At 49.1% G+C, this 19004-nt stretch overlaps 1 protein-coding gene across 1 annotated transcript; it reads left to right on the top strand.

The window, feature by feature from the left end:
• The first annotated feature begins 929 nt into the window (after positions 1–929).
• Positions 930–18447, top strand: LOC131086640 (vitamin D3 hydroxylase-associated protein-like). Its single transcript, XM_058029724.1, has 16 exons — positions 930–1086; positions 6958–7268; positions 9014–9127; positions 9423–9566; positions 11142–11275; positions 11761–11967; positions 13270–13310; positions 13508–13632; positions 15267–15392; positions 15762–15859; positions 16031–16130; positions 16231–16274; positions 16722–16761; positions 17176–17284; positions 17529–17674; positions 18319–18447. The coding sequence occupies exons 1-16, from the start codon at positions 930–932 to the stop codon at positions 18445–18447; spliced, it is 2025 nt and encodes a 674-aa protein (XP_057885707.1).
• Positions 18448–19004: the final 557 nt, after the last annotated feature.

Below are 19004 nucleotides of genomic sequence, written 5' to 3'. Positions count from 1 at the left end.
CACTCCAGCCACCTTCTACCTGATATGAAGCAAAGTGATAGTGAGTTGAAAACTCTAAACTAATGTTTTAATAAAGTGGCCCTAAATTCTGTTTAAATATAGCCAGCAGAAATCTCGTCTGTCTAAATTGTCCTTTGCTATTAAACTGAGTCAAAAAAACAAAAGGACAGAGTTAATGCTGCACCAAAGGGATCCAATAACAACAGTTTAATATTATTTATTGTATGGTGTGAGACCAAAGAGCTGTTTATTGCAATATTTTACTTCCAACAGTTGGCAGGAGCAGATGTTTGTGGGAGAGTAAAACCTGGTAAGTGCAGGATTCCCCCTCTGGCTATGCCATTGTTTGGCCAAGAGACTTTTTGGCAAAGGCTTGCAGTCAGCCCATGGGTTTAAAGGAGAGCTGCCAAGAGAGCTCTCCTTCACGGACTTGTCCCCTTCCTGAACTCATTTGCTGTCTAGATCTCCACACCATCCAGCAGTTTAGCTGTGCAGGGAGTCCTGCAAAGCTTAATGTTCTCTGTGTAACCATAAGCTGAGAGAAATGTTAGCTGGTCTGTCATCACTCCTGTTCTTCATTATTTCTTCCAGTTAAGCAATGGGAAAATATGGGAGTTTAAATCCCACAAACACTTCGGGGAAAACTGAGAAAGCATTTCTGTGGCTACATTTAGGCTATTCCACTGCTTGGTGCTTCCAGCCACACCCTGACTGTTTCTTGACCCATCCTTCACTCTCAAGGTGGAAGAAGAGGCAGGAGGACAAAGGGGGAATGATGAAGGAGATGCTTTGAATAAGCACGTGTGTGTTGAAATAGGGCACTATCAGTAGCAATGATCATTAGGGTGATTCCTTCCCCAAGCGTGCCGGGACAGAGCAGGGGTGACACTGCCCTTGGCACTCATCTGCCTCCCTGGGGCAGCGCAGGGATGCCGCAGTCAGCTCTGAGTCACACGGAGAGTGTGACAGTCACGCAGCCTGAGTCACCCCCTCTGGCCCACGGGGAGCCAGAGAAGCTCCGTGGCACACCCTGCCCCGAGGAGAGGCTCTGCCCCTGCAGGATTGCTGCTGGGGACAGCCTGTGGAGTGACCCTCGCCCTCTCAGGCCTGGAGCAAAGGGTCTCTAGCTGTCCTCTCAACGGGAAGGTGGTGGGAGCTCTCCATTAAATAAGGAATCTGCCCAAGTAGCGTCCCTGGCTAGACCTGAGCATGCACAGACCTTGTTTTGCAAGGAAAGGTCTGTGTCCTTCACTCCTGTATCCCTTTGCAAGGCTGAACTAAGTGAAAAGTCCTGTTTCTAAAAGGAATTTCTGTTGCTATTGAGTAAGAAAGTGCACAGGCTCACCAGAAGGCTGCTTTGCACAGCAGCAGCTTTAATACCAAAATTCTCTCTTTTATAGACTTTAATACATACAGACCAGATTGGTCAATCAATCAATACATTTCACCTGACTGGCTAATTGACAAAAACACCTTTCTTATAAACAATCTTTGAGAAAAACAGGAAAACAGAGAGTAGGAAAACACCACCTGCAGGTTGTTCATAGTAACAAGCTATCATCGTTTCTCTACAATTCCCTAAAGTCTCTCAAGTCAGCCATGAGAAAACTTACCTGATTTTCTCAGTCTTTTCTGAGCATACTTGTGCTCTGCATTCCACATGCTCCTTGTGGATGGATCTAGAAGGGGTTTTCTGTTCCTCCTGGTCTCCTCTAGCCTGCCTCCACCCAGTCTCTAGATCTCAGATCCAGCAGCCAAAGGGAATTTCTCCCTGTGATCCAGCAGATGCTGAAGTAGAGACTGTGGATGCTCAGATAACGCTCTCCTGGCACTGAAGTGGATGAGGTAGAAAAGAAATCCAGAAGAATGTTGGAAAAGTGTGAGGAAAATAAGATACATGTTTGGACCTGATTTAGGGGTCTGTTCAGTTATTTACAGATCAGATAAATGCCTCAGCTGGGCAGACAGCAAAGCACCTTCCTGGGTAAAATGTAAGGCCCTTCTCCAGCCAGGTTGTTCATGCCATCAGTTGCCATTGCTGCATCAATGTGGGGGAAAGTGGGGAGGGTGATGCTGAGAGCACTCTGGTGAGGCCAGGTGCTGGAACGCTGGCAGAGAAAGGCCTTTGGCAGGGCATAACTTCAAGCTCTCAGCAGAGTTCTTCCTCCAGGCCTCCTCCAAGATGGAAAAAGAATGTCAGCCCCTTCCCCACCCACCAGCACAGTGCTGCTGTGTGCAGCTCCTGCACCAAGGGCTGCTGGCTGGGGCTGAGCAGCCCTTGCAGCCCTCCACTGTGTGTTTGTAGAGTGCTGGACCAGCTTCCCAGCCATGACCAAAGTCCAGGCTTTGGTCTGTCCCAGAGAATTATGTGCAAATGCTGACTGGGACAAAAGGGCTCTGTTTTTATTAGCTTCTTTCATCTTTAGCACAATATCCCGACTGTGGTCTTTGATCCTTTTTCCTCCTCCCTCTTGATTTTAATAATTTAAATCTGCCCTCCTTGATCCATATTTTATTCTGTGGCCAGATAAATAACCAAGCAAGGCTGAGGGATTGAGACATCATAAAATCCAGGGGTTTCATTTGGTTTGACTTTATTTTGCAGGACTTTTTCTTTAGATGGTAGTTCACATTGTTGCATAATCACAACACCAGGAGCAAATAAAACAGAACAAGAGTGGTTAAAAGGAGTCAGGTGTCCCTTTACAGTATCCAAAATACACAGAACTCTCTATGTATGTAACAGGCAGTGGCAGAGAAAATTAGGGACACAAACATTCCCAGGATCTCAGGTATTCACTTCAAAGAATTTTCAAGGAAGGTGGTAGTTGGAGTAGCTTAGAGCAAATGTTCAAAAAGCAGGTGAAACAAAACACCTGAACATAACAAGGCTCACCCTTGAAACACACAAAAAAAAAAAAAAAAAAAAAAAAAAAAAAAAAAATTAAAATAATTAGGGTTGGTAAATCTTTCACTCTGAAACAGCTTTTACTGCACAAATCCTCACCCCTCCAAGCAGGGTCTCACCCTGCTCACTCTTTGTTTTCTTTTCTGTCACTGTTCTGCAGCTTCCTTCATTCCCTGCTTGCCCATGGGAGACCAGTGACAGCCAGGTTCCTGCTGTAAGATTTGTGCCCAGTCATGGAGCAGCTGGGAACATCCCAGCCTCTCACCATCAGGCACTGGAGCCACAGCTGTCACCCCGTGGGGACAGAGCTGTGCCAGACACAATGAACAAAATAGGAATGCTCCTGGACTTGTGGTGAAGAGCAAAGAGCTGTCTGCAGCACCCTTTCTGATCATGCCTCTGCCTTGCTGGACAAGTTCTAAGTAGGATTCATACAACTTGGCTGTGGATAATCTGAAGGAAAATAGTGCAATACCCATAAAGTATTGGGAAAAATGTCGGGATGGTCAGGAGAGAAAGCAGCCCCTGCTGCCAGAGGTCTGAGGGACTTCTCTCTTCCTGTCCTATCACAGTTTATTCAGGAAAAGCCAACAGGGTCCTGGCTGGGCAATGTGAAAAAGGGCTTTTAGGGACAGACCCTCACCTCTCAACTGATGTCCTTGGTGTTTGGAAAGTTGCAGCTTAGGTAGGGGAAGGTTTCTCAGCAGTTCTTATGTTCTGTGAGTGCTGGTGGAGTTGGACTGGATCTGAGGAAAGTGTTATGTTTCCAATGGATATTTCAGGCTGAAATGAGTCACAAACTGGAGAGCTCCCAGAAAACATTTATTCAGCCCTCTGAGCCAACTTGAACGAGTTCCCCAGAGGGTCCAGCCCATTTCACTATGATTTCAGCATTTTGTAAAATGTCTTTAAAATTCTTTTAGAGCAGCATAGTTAACATGCCTCATCTTGTAAATAGTTTTAAAAGGAGCATCGGAGTGTTTGGTTACAAATGCATGCACCCAAGAAACAGCTGTCAGGATTTATTCTTTGTCATTTCAATCAGAATGGGGTCAGAGCTGACAAAAATGTTTCTTACCAATTTAGGGAAAAAGCAGTTCAGTTATAGGAATTTCAGAAGAGACCCAGCCTGCCTGAGAGCCAAACCTGCTGAGAGTGAATCAGTGCAGTTTTGCTCTTGCAAGCAAAGATGGTGCAGGTCTTGCTGGGGACAGGAGGGAACTCTCTGACTTGGTTAAAGTGCCTTTTTCTGGGATGCTCAAAGTGAAGGGCATGCTGTGGATGCTGCAATGAAATCCCAGACCAGCTGTTACAGGCTGACTCTCCTGGTGAAAGGGTCATGGCTTCCATCTGAACTCCACCAATGGGTTTGACCTTGGTCTTGGATCAGTTCAGGTGACAAAATCAATGTGGAGAAGTGAATATTGACCTGTGAGTCAGGCTGGTCTGTGTCCTCTGCTGTGGAGATTCCACTTGGGACATCCCTCTACTTCCCTCCTTTAGGTTCCCTTGGATTTGTGGCCTTGTGGTGGCAGGAGGAGCCACACCTCAGATTCATGAAGGATGTGGAGAAGCTGCCACATTGATAGGAGAAGGGTTTTCCCCAGCAGCATCCAGCCATCTGGAAATGCAGCTGTGCCTGCTGAAAAATGTGCCCTTTGAAATGCCAGGTCAGTCCAGGCACAGCTGTGCCTGTCTGGGTTAAACATTTACCAAGTGTCTAAAGGGCAGGGTCGGGGCTCAGATCCCAGAGCCCAGGAGGATGTGGGAGGATGTGGAAGGATGTTGGATGTTGGAGGCAGATGCCCTGACACTTCCCAGCACAGGGAGAAAACCCTCCCACATCTGCTCAGCCCATCACAGAGCTTGTGGTGCTGTCACACAGGCAAAGAACCCACCTCTCAGGAAGGGCTTGCATGAATTCCTGGAGGCTGGATGAGGACTGGGAGAGGGCTGGGCACTGCTGCATGCTGGCTCTGCTCACATCCATCACTCTGCACCTCCTGGAAGCTGCTGCTGCAGCCAGGACCATGGAACAGGAGCAGGATGAGCTGTGGGCATCCTCCCAAGCTGCAGCTCTGTCACACCAGCAGTGCCAGAGCTGAGGGGGCTCCCCAAGGAAAGGTGCCACTGGAATGGACACAGGAAAAGGCCAGCTCAGTTTGTTACCACATTGCTGCCAGCTCCAGAATGTTTCCTTGAGGACCCCAAAACCATATTTGTTCACAGTCCATAAAATTGTCTAGTTAAGAACTGAGATAAGAACATTCCCAGCTGACACAAATTGTGACAGAAAGCAGCAGTCAGCTCTTACAACTGCTGAGAAGGGACGTGACAATGGAAAACTGAGCACTAGAGGACCACTTAGCCCTGAAGGGAGAGGCTCTTCAGCCTCCATTCCACATCCAGTCCCACACTCTGCTGGAAGCTTGCAGAGCTGTGTAATGCACAATCCATAGCTGCCCAAACACTTTTCCCAGGGAGGGGGCCCATAGGGAGGATCCACCATCCAAAAGCAACAGAGGAGACTGCAGACAGTCCATGGCTGATGTTGGCTGGGCTGTGGCCTTCAGCTCAGTGTGTTGTTCTTGGTGCTGGTAGTGGGAGCCATCTGTGCTGGAAAGACCTCACACAGCAGCTGTAGGCGTGTTGGGGGGTTGCACGGTCGGGACAGACGGAGACGAGAGATCTCTGCAGCCAGTCTGGAACTTGGGGTTTATTGCAGAGGGCCTGGGTGCAGGGCCCTGCTGGGATTTGGGGTTTATTGCAAAGGGCCTGGGTGCAGGGCCCTGCTGGGATTTGGGGTTTATTGCAAAGGGCTTGGGTGCAGGGCCCTGCTGGGATTTGGGGTTTATTGCAGAGGGCCTGGGTGCAGGGCCCTGCTGGGATTTGGGGTTTATTGCAGAGGGCCTGGGTGCAGGGCCCTGCTGGGATTTGGGGTTTATTGCAGAGGGCCTGGGTGCAGGGCCCTGCTGGGAGCTGCCAGCCACAGCTCAGAGCAGCAAAGAGAGAAGAGAGGGGGAGAGAGGATGAGAGGGTAAGAGTGTAAAAGCATAAGAGAGCAAAAGCTCAAGAGAGTAAAAGGGTTAAGAGCATAAAAGGGCAAGACAGGCAAGACAGCGAAGTTCCTGTTACAATACAATAAATCTTCTTCTGTGCTGAATATTCTAATTCTCACTAACCAATCTAGTACAATATACAAATCCTATAGCATTTACATACAGCCTATAAGAATCACTACATTACCATACTGTGTTACATTTTACAGAAGGGATCTACTCCTTAGACCCCTTCTGCCAAGCTGGCAGGGTCTGCTCAGACCCTTAGTCTTGCCTGCAAGCAGAAGGTCTTGTTTCATCAAAAAGAGATTACCTTCAGTCGGCCACACCATTGTTTTCCCATTGTTCAGTAACTAAAAAATCTCAAAGCTTGCAATCTTGCTTATAGTTTCTATATTCTCAAAATCTTTTGCCAGACAATCATATTTATAAGGCTTTCCTGTTTCATCTTCTCCAACAACCAGCCTTTCCAGTGTCAGTTTGCTCCTGCCCTGCAAGCCTGTGGGATTTTCCACTCAATATAACGTGCTTTGTCACAGGGTGGAACAGCTTCTCCTTCTGCTGCATGAGGACACCACAGCAGTGCCAAAACATCCTCTGGTCACCATGGCAGCAGCAGGAGGGACTTGGTGAGCCCAGGGTACCCCACAGCTGTGCATTCCCTCAGCACACCACTCCCCAGCTCTGCGCAGGGAAACCTTGTTATTTCAAGCTGTTTTTTCCTCTTCTCCCATTGTCCTCTCTCAGGCTACACAGGAAATAAGAGAGCAGCAATTTCCTTGCTGCATTTGTTCAGTTGATCCTAGAGAACTTCCCACAGCCCAGAAAACCGCTATAAACCCAACACCCCAAAGAAGACAAGGTTCATTGGCCAAACTTTACCTTCCCCATGTCATGGTTAATCATTCTCACTGCACACTCCACCTACAGCAGCTTTGCAGGGCTCAGCTTTAGCCTGAGCCATCTGAACTGTTTGCTGACTCATAACAGGGGGGAGGGATGGGCCTGGGCAGCCAGGGAAGGTGTCCTGCACCTGCCTTGCTTTTCCTTCTCACCGTGTCCTTCCTCAGAGCCCAGAGGTGCACGTGATGCTCCAGCAGCAGCAGCTGAGGCAGCTCCTGCCAGAGGGGAAGGGGGACACTGGCACTGCCCTCGCCCTGCTCGGGGGCTCCGTGGCAGCCCTGGGGCTCTGGAAATGGCTGGGCAGAAAGAGGATCCAGAGGAAAATGGAGGAGGCTCGGAGGACCCGGGAGGAGGGCATGAAGAAGATGGCAAAGGCTGTGCAGCAGTTCAGGGAGCAGGTAAAGCATCCTTCCTGGGGTCTGAGTCTCACTGGGGTGTCTGCTGGTGCTGTCCTTCAGATCCTCCTCCAGCTCATGGCCCCATAGCTTTATCAGGAGCAGATGTGCCAGCAGCCCCCAGCAAGAGGAAAGGCTGCCTTGGGAGAAAGGGAGGTCACTGCCCTCCTCGAGCTGGATGAGGTGTGGTGGGAGTCTGCAGCTTGGGGAATGTGAATTACTCACTGAGAAGTTGTTTTTGAACAACACAGGTGATGATGCACTGGATCTTCATTGATCCAAACCCTGATTCTTTAATGATCTGGGGAATGTCTCTTGCCAATAATGGGTAGAAGCAAGAGAGCTTTTTTCCTCTGCTTAACTCTAAGTTTGCATATCTGTTCACGCCCCTCTACCTTTGGCTCTAAAACTTGGCTTCTGGACAGCTCTAGGGTGTCTCCAAAAGCAGCATGCTCAGTCAGTGGCACCTCCCATCAGGCTGCCCAGAAGGTGCCTGCTCTAACCTCACACTGATCAAACACAGGGTTTTCAGTGTCCCCTGGGAGAAACCAGGACATGACATGGGGCTGATTGAGCCAGGCATCCACCCAGCACAGCCCTGAATTCTACTGCAACATCACTTCTAACCCCCTTTCCTTTCTGCTCCATTCACTTCTGAATACACACTGGATGAACCAGCTCACGTTTATACAGGTAACACACCTGGAAATAAAGCACACCAGCTACAAGTGATACATATATCTACAACCTTTTTTCTTAAATATAGATCTATATAAATATAAATATATTATATAAAACCTGTAAAAACCTGTGGCACTGAGAACTGCCAGTCTTCTTTACCTGAGTAGACCACCTGTGAGTCCCTGCTGACTTCCTTGCAGTTTGATGGGCTCGAGCTGTTCAATGTTTGCTCACAGCCCAGGCTGTCCTGCACTGCCTGTGTCTGTTTTGAGGGATGAAAGGACAGCCTGAGATTTGTGTGCAAGGACTTTGGCACCTTGTGCCCCAGGCAGTGTTTGCTCAGCTGAGGTTATGTCTTGGTCAGTGGCTAAGTCCCACTGTGCCAGGAGGAAGGCACTGCCTTGTCCTCTGCTGCAGTGGATGGACAAGGCCCTTCAGCACCTGGGTTCCTGTGTTTGCATCCTGTTTGTGATATTCAAACTCAGGATAAAACACTTGGCAGCTCAAAGTCAGAGCCTTCACATGCAGGATCTGTCTTTCAGCAAGCTTTGGTGATAATGCTGACAAAACTTAGCAGCCTTTATGAGCCAAAGGGTAACTGTGTGGAGGCCTTTGAGCCTTTTAGGGGAGCTTCTAGGGTAATGTCCTGGAAGAATTTGCCACAGGTTTAGAGCATGCCTCAGTGCTTGGGGTGAGCAAAAGGGGCTTCTGCAGCACTGTGTTAATCTGCCCTTTCCCTGTAGGTCATTGTCCCTTTCCCTGCCCTGGTACTGCCCCTGTGCCCATTGTCCTGACCCCACACTTTAACCAGGACATTGCACTGGTTTCTCATCTTCTGTCCCTGGACTGCTTCAGCGTGGCTCTAAAATAAACCCTGCTGGAACTCTTACAGAGGCCCCTTCTGTCCTTCTTTGCTGACCTGTGGTGTGAGTGTGGGTTGAGTGACCGTGTCTGCCCCAGCAGCTTTCTCAGAAGACGCTTTTGGGAGGTAGCAGCAAACACCATCCATTTTTCACACTGCTACATGACTGGAGTTGCTGCCCTGGATCCCCCTCATCTCACTGCAGGTCCCCAGTGTCCAGAGAGATGCCATTCTGTCCCTGCCCCTGCTGGAACTCTCTGGAAGACTCCAGGAAGGGTCTCTGTCCCCCAGGACCGTCCTCTACACCTACTTGGAGAAGGTGATTGTCCACCCACAGTGAGATGGACAAAGCAAACCTTTTACATTCTCCATGCCATGGGGTGTGTGTGCTGGTGGCTGAAAAGGCTTGTTGGAGCTGGATTATGACCAGCCTTTAATACAGGAGATATTGAGAGAAAAATGTGCTCTGTGTCCTGGGTCAGATGCTCTGAGCTGGCCTGAGCTGGGATGCTCTGGGGAGGGGGTCATTCAGGCTGTATTTTGTAAATCAGGGTAGCTGCTGAATGCAGCTGTGTAACGATGCTGTTCTTATCCATCACCTGTTCTCAACAAAGGCCCTGGAAGTGACCCAGCAGACAAACTGCTTGCGACACTTTATCCCAGAGTGTGAGGAGCAGCTCCAGGAAATCGAGCGGCGCACGGAGAAGGGGCTGCTCTATGGCATCCCTGTCAGCATCAAGGACCACATCGGCCACAAGGTGCTTCCCTTTGTGCTTCTGGATGTCCCAGCGTGGGTGGGGAAGTGGTGGGAGATGGACAATGGGGAAGGGGCCCAATCCTTCTCTGTTTGCACCACAGGAAACCTGGCTGTGTCTGAGGCAGCTGCAGTGAGCACTCACTCACTCACTCCCCCCACAGTGGGACTGGGAGAGAGAATAAGAAAGGGTTAAAGTGAGAAAACTTGTGGGTTGAGATAAAGACAGTTTATTAGGTAAACTCTGCACACAAGCAAAGCAAAACAAGGAATTAATTCACCACGTCCCTTGGGCAGGCAGGTGTTCAGCCACCCCCGGGAGAGCAGGGCTCCATCATGTGTGATGATAACTGGGAAACCCCAAGTTTCCCAGTTACCATCACCACAAACATCACCCAAACATCTCCCCTTTCTTCCTCTTCCCCCAGCTTTATATGCTGAGATTTATATGCTGAGCATGACTCCATATGGCATGGAATGTCCCTCTGGTCACTTGGGGTCAGCTGTCCTGACTGTCCCCTCCCTGTCCCTCACCCCCAGCCTGCTCACTGGTGAGGCAGTGCGAGCTCTGTGCAAGCCCTGCTCAGTAATGACAACAACATCCCTGTGTTATCAACACTGTTTACAGCACAAAGTCCAAAACACAGCCCTGTAGTTGCTACTGTGAAGAAAATAAACTCTAGCCCAGCCAAAAGCAGCACAAACCTCCATCGGCAGAGAAAAAATAGGGATGAATAGTAATAGACATTAATGATTTCTCCTCTGATATGTGACACAGTACAGGCTGCACTAAAGTTGAGCCCCAAATACCAAAGGCTAACTGAAAAGGCTCACACATTTTGGTTACCTGAGGTTATTCCTTCCCTGAACATCCACTGGAGGATTCATTTGGACAGCAGGATGCTGGGTTTATCCTGAGCTGGTACACCTGTGGAGTATGGAGCTGCATTTGGGTCAGGGGAGAAAAGGAGCAAGGAAAAGAGCAAGGAGAGCTTCAGGTGAAGCTGTAACCCAATGAGTGCTTGGCAGCCCTCTGCCAAGGATGGAAGGAGAGGGAGTCCTTCGAGCAAGGGCTCTCAAGGGAGTGTGTGATGGTGTTCACAGGGGTCATAAGATGAGGGAAGAGACAAGGATCTGACTCCATGTTTCAGAAGGCTTGATTTATTATTTTATGATATATATTATATTAAAACTATACTAAAATAATAGAAGAAAGGATTTCATCAGAAGGCTAGCTAAGAATAGAAAAAGAAAGAATGAATAACAAGGGCTTGTGTCCCAGACAGAGAGTCCAAGCCAGCTGACTATGATTGGCCATTAATTAGAAACAACCACATGAGACCAATCACAGATGCACCTGTTGCATTCCACAGCAGCAGATAATCAATGTTTACATTTTGTTCCTGAGGCGTCTCAGCTTCTCAGGAGGAAAAATCCTAAGGAAAGGATTTTTCATAAAAGATATCTGTGACAAGATGGGTTGGTACAAAACACAACCCCTGAAGGAACGCCAGAGCATCCTTCCAAAAGAGCAAGGGAAGTGCTCTGACTGTGTTCTTGTCCTTTCTCCTCTCTGCAGGGGCACCTGGCAACCTGTGGGCTCATGCAGTGCTTGGACACTGTGATGGAGGAGGACAGTGTCCTGGTCAAGGTCCTGAAGAAACAAGGGGCCATCCCATTTGCAATGACCAATGTGCCACAATCCCTCTTCAGGTGACATGCATCATCAAAAATCTGGTTGTGCTTCTGAAGGAAAATCCCAGCCTGTAGAGCCCTGGACAGGCTCCTGAGACATGTCCTGGAGAGTCTCTTTTCCATTATCTGGCAACAATCTCAAGTGAAAGAGCCGTCAGATAAAAGATAAAGAGGGGGGAAAGCCTACCATGAGTTAAGAGAAATCTTGTGCATGGGAGGGAGAGCAGAGGCTCGTGGGAATGAGCTGTGTCCTGAGGGATTTACAGGGAGAACACTGGGAGCAAATGGCTGCAGATCTTTAGGGGAAGATGAGACAGGATCAGAAACTGCTGCAGCAAATCTCTTAACTGGGGGTGCTCCCTTTCTCTCTGCAGCAGCCCAGCTTCAGGATGAAAGGATGGGGTTGGCTGTGCCCCACAGGCTCTCTGCAGAGGAAAACAAACAAACCCAAGGCCCTGGCTGCTCCTCACAGCCTCTTTCCTTTCTTTTCTCCTTCTCCCCAGCTACGAATGCAGCAACCCCATCTTTGGGCAGACCTTGAACCCCCTGGACCCTCAGAGGAGCCCCGGGGGCTCCTCGGGAGGGGAGGGAGCTCTGATTGCAGGGGGAGGCTCCATCCTGGGCATGGGCTCGGACGTGGGCGGCAGCATCCGCCTGCCCTCCAGCTTCTGCGGGCTCTGCGGCCTCAAACCCACAGCCGAGAGACTCAGGTAACCCTCAAGTAGTCACCAACTGCAAATAAAATCTAAAATAAGAGTTTGCATTAAATAAAGGAATTTATTTATTTTTCTAAAAATAAAAAAAAAAAGAAGAAATGAGACAGAGTAGAAATTCTCCAGAGTAAAAATCCGTGATTTAGGTGAAATGATTTAGGTGAAATGTACATCTTTAAGTCCGTAGTTTGAAAACATGGCTATTTAGTCTGACTGCAAAAAGCCTAGGCTCAGAGAAACTGCTTCAGTGAAAGACAAAGATAAAGGAGGAAGAGAGGGTGATAGAGACAGAGACACTGCTGTGAGAGCAGGTCAACCTGACCCACAGAATTTCTACTCTGTCTCACTGGGGCTGCCCCCCAACCTGCTCATGGTCAGGCTGGGCTGAAGGGGAAAGCACTGGGTGGGTGCTTGGAGGGAGGAGGGTGGGTGGATCTTAAAGGGTGGCTTGCTTTGCTCCAAACCTCTCCAAGGAGATGGCACGGTTAGGTTTAGTGGGAAATGGGCACGTTTTCATTGTAAATCTGGCCTGGAGTTAACAGTTAAAGGGAGTTAAAGGGGTTAAATAATGCCAAAATGGAACAGTTTTGGTTAAACCAAAAGTAAGATCTGTTGGGGTTTAGGTTTGCTTATTTTGGCCAAAATTTCCTGGTTTGAACTACTCTGTGGTGTTGATGGGTCCCCAGGATATGAGGTGAGAGATGAGAATTTGACTCTAAGTTCTCAGAAGGCTGATATATTATATTATATTATATTATATTATATTATATTATATTATATTATATTATATTATATTATATTATATTATATTATATTATATTATATTATATTATATTATATTATATTATATTATATTATATTATATTATATTATATTATATTATATTATATTATATTATATTATTATATTATTATACTAAAACTATACTAAAGAAAGAAAAAAGATATATCAGAAAGCTAAAAAGGACCGAATAATAAAAACTTGGGACAGACTCAGAGTCTGACACAGCTGGCTGTGATTGGCTATTAATTAAAAACAATTTACATGTTTGGTAAACAATTCTCCAAATCACATTCTAAAGCAGCAAAACAGGGAGAAGCTGAAGCTTCTCAGCTTCCCAGGAGGAGAAATCTTAATGAACAGATTTTTCATAAAATATCGCAGTAACACTACTCATATCAAATTTTTGAAATAATTTCCTTCTGTTTCTGGTCCTGAGCTGGAGACCCCACATGCTTTTCAAACATACTGTGAATATTTCCCCATTACTGAAATGACAATGTACTTCTTTTCTCACAGCCTGTCTGGAGTGACTGGCCCTGTCAACGGCATCGTGGCAGGTACATGAACTTTGAATTCCTTTTCCCTACATCCTGTGAAGAGCCTGATGTTCTCCTGCAGGCCAGGAGAAAACCTGAGACAGCAAAGTCCTGTCTGGAGTCCATCTGAAACTTCCCTCATGTGGCTGTGCAGAGGGGTGGGCTGGGGTTGGCACGTCCTTCTGCTCACTGTGGGTGTTTGCTCTCGTCCCATTCAGTCCCTTGTGCCCTGGGGCCCATGGCACGGGACGTGGACAGCCTGGCCCTGTGCATGAAGGCTCTGCTCTGCCAGGAGACGTTCCAGCTGGACCCCACCGTGCCCCCAATCCCCTTCAACGAGGAGGTGAGGCCTCACTCAGCAAGCCCTGGTTCCTTCCAGGGTCCAGTTATCTTTACAGGACTGGTTTCCAGTAAAACAGCTCTCTTAGAGGGCAGAATTCATAATTCTCATTTGAAAAAAAAAATAGGCAAATCAGTACTTATCCTGTCTGTCTTCTCAGCTGGAATGCTGCTTATTGAATTGAGAGGATCCAGGAAAGAGCAGGGAAGAGGGCAACACTAGGAGCAAATGGCTGGAGATCTTTAGGAAATAATGTGACAGGATCAGAAACTGCTGCAGCAAATCTCTTAACTGAGAGTGTTCTCTTTCTCTCTGCAGCAGACCAGCTTCAGGAGGTTTTTATACCTCCACACTTTTTAGCAGGGGTTGAATCCACTTTTCTGGAGTGGCTCTTCTCCTCCTGAAGGAGGGCCTGGAGAAAAAGGCAGGGGTAAACATTGGAAAGGGTAACTATAAACAGCAAACCAGAATATTTCTCACTCCTTAGCATTTGGAGCTCTTCTGCAGTGGGTGTCAGCGTGGGAGCAGACCTTCCCCCAGGAGGGTGGGTGTCACAAATGGGAGATTGAGGTCACCTAAAGAATCACTGACAGAGGCACTGCAAAAAGCAGGTTTTAATACAAATTTGCAAAAGGGTGACAAAGTTCAATGACAGGGTTCACTCTGTTACTTATTCTGAAGATGGAGCGCACAAAGGAAAATCAGCTTAGTGTCACTTTGGAATGATTTGCCTGGAGATTGGGAGTGCAAAGGACAAGGCTGCAAAGGGCAGGGAGGACCCTCCCATTGAGTCACAGGGTTCAGAAAGGAACCCCTTGCTTTCTAAACTCCTGACAGAGCCTAGGTACAGCTGAGTCCAGTCCTAGCCCCAGACTGGCAACAGTTCAGATCTGAGAATTTAATAGGGAAATACAAGGAGTAGGGGAGACCCTCCCACTGCATCCAGTCTTAGTCCCAGACCTGGTCAGTAGTGGATATCTAAAGGATTTTCACAGCAATCCCATTAGGAATAGTGTGGGGGTCTCAGTTGTGGGTTTCTCTGGGTCTGGACTGAAGGCACTTGAGACAGTAGTTCATGTTCAGACCCAGGTGTTTATCATTTCTTATCAGTAAAACAGTCTCACTACTGTGAATTCAGCAGCTTTTCATTAGAAGGCACAAAATGGATAACAGTCTCTTGTTAAAAGGTATTTTAAGACTAAACAATCCAATTAAGAACTGACACCTAGATTATTTTCCCTTTTAACCCAATAACTGATCCCAAAGAGCTGCAATGAGGACTTTTCTGCCCAATTACAAAATGCCACCCAAACCCATGGAGAGGAAGGAAGAAGAAGCATGAAGAAGAAACCCAGGATGACACCCTGTGCCCTTCACCTTGCTTCCATCCAAAACATACTAAAAATCCCAAAACCTCAATTTCTCACCAAGTGATACACCTACACTGCTCTCTATAATCCATTTCACACTTTTGTGGATTCCAGTCTATCCTGAAGTCTAGGAAACTTTCTCCGTGGATGAGGGTCGAAGTCAGTGCTCTCCTGGGGGTCAGGGCACCCCAGAGCAGACAGAGACATATTCCTGGTACCCTGGGTTTCCACAGAACAGGAATGATGACTGGTGTCTCCTTGCTCCAGGTGTACTCCAGCTCTGCTCCCCTGCGGGTCGGGTACTACGACACCGACGGCTACTTCCCTCTGCCCCCCTGCATGAGGAGGGCAGTGAAGGAAACCAGGAGTGCTCTGCAGGCAGCTGGGCACCAGGTGAGCACCACCACCCCCTGCCCTGATCCCCAGGGTGTCCCCAGCCTCGCTCCTTGCTGAGAAATCACCCTTCAGAAACCAGGCACAGCTCCCAAGCACTCCTGTGGGGAAAATGACCTGGCTGAGGTATGGGATTATGTTACTCCAGCCACAGAACACCAGGCAGGGACCCCTCTGCCTAAAGGAGAAGTGCATCCCATGGGCAATCAGCAGGAATAATCTCATGGGGAGATTATTGGATGGAAAATGGTTGAACCAGGCACATGGAGCCCAGGGAGATGCTTCTCCGCCTCTGAGGATTATCCACATTTGGGTCTTGGAAGCTATTCACATCCCCAGGCTGCCACATAATCCTTTGTTTTGGTGCAGCTGGTGCCCTTCTCTCCCCCTCGGATCCCCTATGTCATCAATGAGCTGTTTATGAAGACGTTTTTTGCTGATGGAGGCCGTGCCTTCTTGGATGTGTTGTAAGTAGGAGCCCTGTGGCAGCAGTGCTGCCAACACCTCCATCCCCATGCCATGAGCGTGGCACAGGCACAAGGAGCCCAGCTCTCCTACCCCTAACAGGCAACACTCAGGTCTCTGAGAAAGGGCAAACAGCTTCTCTGAAATCACCCCATCCTCCTGTCATCTCTCAGCACAGGAAATATTGTGGATCCAGGCTTGAAAGCACAGGTGAATGCCTGCAAGATGCCAAGGCTGGTGAAGAAGCTGCTGGCTCTGCTTCTTAAACCTCTGGTGAGTGCCTGTCCCTCAGGACAGGAACAGGGGCTTCCTGGGGTGACACAGGTTACTGCAGCCCCATGTCATGTCCCTAAGGAGCCTCGTGCCTTTCCAGTTCCCCCGCCTGGCTGACCACCTGAGCTCCATGGCTGGAATGAGGTAAGATGGAATTGTCCCCAGTGATGTCCATGGAAATGGGTGATACCTTCTCCTCCAGGTGTCCTTGGCTGGGGGGGACTGGATTCACAACACAGGCTGTGATCTCTCCCTGCAGGGGCTGTCCCTCATTCTCGGCCATGGCTTCACTGCCCCTAGCAAAATCCTGACAGGAATGAGGCACTTGAATGGATAAGGTCATTACAGGAAGCCTGTGGAAGAGATGAGTATTAAATCCAGGCCCATCAGGAAAGCCTTCTCTCCAGCACTTCCAGACATTTGCTGCTTAATTGGTTGGCCAGATGCCAAAGGAAACTTTAGGAAGATTGTGAAAGCTGTATTGTTTCAAGCAATTGCTAAAATCACCAGGGCTTATCAACCCAGAGGACTATTTAAGCAATTCCTCCCCTTCTTACAGCTTAAAGATGTTGCTATGATTTCCACTTGCAGGTCAGTGCAGGAGATGTGGGATCACCAGCATCAAATACAGGTTTGTTTTGAGTACTTTCCTCTTTGGCATCCTGCTGCAAGTTGAGGCTTTGTGGCAAGCACCGGGTCAGAGGGAGTCATCGGTTTGGAAAGGGATTGTGCGGGGAAGAGGCTGCTGGGGAGGAGACAGGATGGAGGGAAAGCCACAAAGAATGATAGGAATGGGGTGGATGAGCTTTTGAGTCAGCCCAGACAGAGCTTCAGTGGTTGCCTGCAGCGAAGGCTGCCCTGGGAGTGGGCATGGCCAGAGTGGGACCTTCCAAATTCCTGGCCACACGCAGTGGAGGCAAACACAGGCTGCTCTGCCTCATCCCTTGAGCACCTCTGCCTGCTGCTGCCTCCTCAGCTGTGCCTGGAGAGGCTGAGAGGCTGCAGGCATGGCCATGGCTCCATGACACGCCCCTCTCCTCCCCAGGTGTACCGCTCCCAGTTCATCAGCCAGTGGCAGCAACTCCAGCTGGACGTGGTGCTGTGCCCTGTCCTGGGGCCTGCCTTCACCATGGGATACCCCAGGAAACTCCTCGGTGAGTGAGTCTGGGCCCTTCCCAGGAGGGCAGAGAAACACAGTGGCTGAGACTGGAGGGAAGCACCCACTGCCATGGAGCCTCACTGCCCACCCAAGCATTTCATGGGAATTAGGGAGGAAAAGTAACTACAAAGATCTCTCTGAGCAGGTGGAGACAGACACAGCTCTCAGGGGCTTCAGGGAATATGGAATGTGTAAGTTTGAGGGCAGGAGGCCGTGACATCCTCTCCTGCTTCTCTCAGGTGCCATCTCCTCCACGATGCTGTACAACGTCTTGAACTTCCCCGCCGGGGTTGTCCCTGTCAGCACCGTGACAGAGGCGGATGAGGAAGAGCTGAAGCTGTACAAAGGATGCTGTGATGACCCCTGGGACCGGACACTGAAACAGGTATGGGAAATGGTGGAGCAGACAGTGCTGATGTGTATTCAGGTAACAGTTTCCAGGGTATCAGGGGCTCCTAAATATCTCCATCAGTACGGGCACAAAAAAATTCATATCTTTATACACCCCTTGCTTATCCCCAAACCCACCTTGAACACGCCCCTTGCTGTTGTCCCAAGCCCCCAACAGGTAAGTCTCTAAGTTTGGGGAGGAATAAAGGATCTCCCACAGGCTGAAGCATCGAGTCATGCAGCAAAGCTTCTGGGAGCAGGTCCTTGCAACAGCCACAGCACTGCACTGCACTTTCCTCCTGCTCCACATTGCCTTCAACCAGGCCCAGGCTGTCAGTGGAGCATGGGTCAGGAAAGAGGATGCTGAAGGAAAAGGGATCTGCCTACAGGACAGCCCAAGGCAGAGCTGGCTGGGGTGTGTGTGGGGGAAAGTGTCTCAAACACGTTACCCAAGATTTGGCAACCATTTCTATCAGAGAAGAGCAAGAGCCTTCCCTCTGCCCAGCACACTAACAGGGCTCAAACTCCAACCTCCCCAGGCTGTGGGATGAGCCACAGGCCCAAGCCAAGCTCCCAAAACCTGCTGGAGGTGCGAGGGGCCCCTGGGTGGCCCCTGACTGCTGGTGCCCCTCACTGCAGGCTGTGTCAGGAGCCGTGGGGATGCCCGTGGCCGTGCAGTGCGTGGCCCTGCCCTGGCAGGAGGAGCTGTGCCTGCGCTTCATGAAGGAGGTGGAGACCCTGAGCCGTGGTGGCAGGAGAGTGGCATAGTCACCGTGGCCACCAGGGAGAAGGGACAGTGCTGCACGACTGCCACCAGCAGTGCACAGACTGCACTGGGGACGGGAGGAGGAAGGAAAGGCCACCTCCTGCCCCCTCTCCTTGCCAATAAACACAGATCCTGTAAGGATCCCTGCAGGACTGGCTGAGGATAGGCTCAAACAGTGGTGAATCTAGGAACTGCACTTCCAGCAAGGATGGACGGCCATGGATGTGGGTTCATCCCTATTTCCACCAGTGCTGCCTCCTGCAGAAGCAGGGTGGTGCTGAGAGGAAAGGATTACAGAAGTTCAATAGTATTTTCTTGCTGGCAGTGGAGTAACTTCATACAGATGGAAGTATAGGGAATACAGCCATGTCCATCGCTTCCCCCCGCTGTAATTTGCTCACAAAAATAAAATTGTAACTATTAAGCAACTCCCATGATAAATTCCAGTAATCCTTCACTGATGGTGATGATTCTATAAACAAAGTTACTACTCAAAATCATACAAGCACCTGCTCACTGGACATTAAATGGCACCTAGCATGGGAATATTCACACTTAT

This window comes from Melospiza georgiana, chromosome 9, assembly GCF_028018845.1.
Source record: "Melospiza georgiana isolate bMelGeo1 chromosome 9, bMelGeo1.pri, whole genome shotgun sequence".
NCBI lineage: Eukaryota > Metazoa > Chordata > Aves > Passeriformes > Passerellidae > Melospiza > Melospiza georgiana.
This window is presented reverse-complemented; position numbering and strand designations above follow the sequence as displayed.

Coding starts and splice junctions, on each gene's coding strand:
- LOC131086640 (XM_058029724.1), top strand. CDS start 930: ATGCCGCAGTCAGCTCTGAGTCACACGGAGAGTGTGACAGTCACGCAG. Junction 7,269..9,013: donor TGCAGCAGTTCAGGGAGCAG/GTAAAGCATCCT, acceptor ATCTCACTGCAG/GTCCCCAGTGTCCAGAGAGA. Junction 16,131..16,230: donor CTCTGCTTCTTAAACCTCTG/GTGAGTGCCTGT, acceptor GTGCCTTTCCAG/TTCCCCCGCCTGGCTGACCA.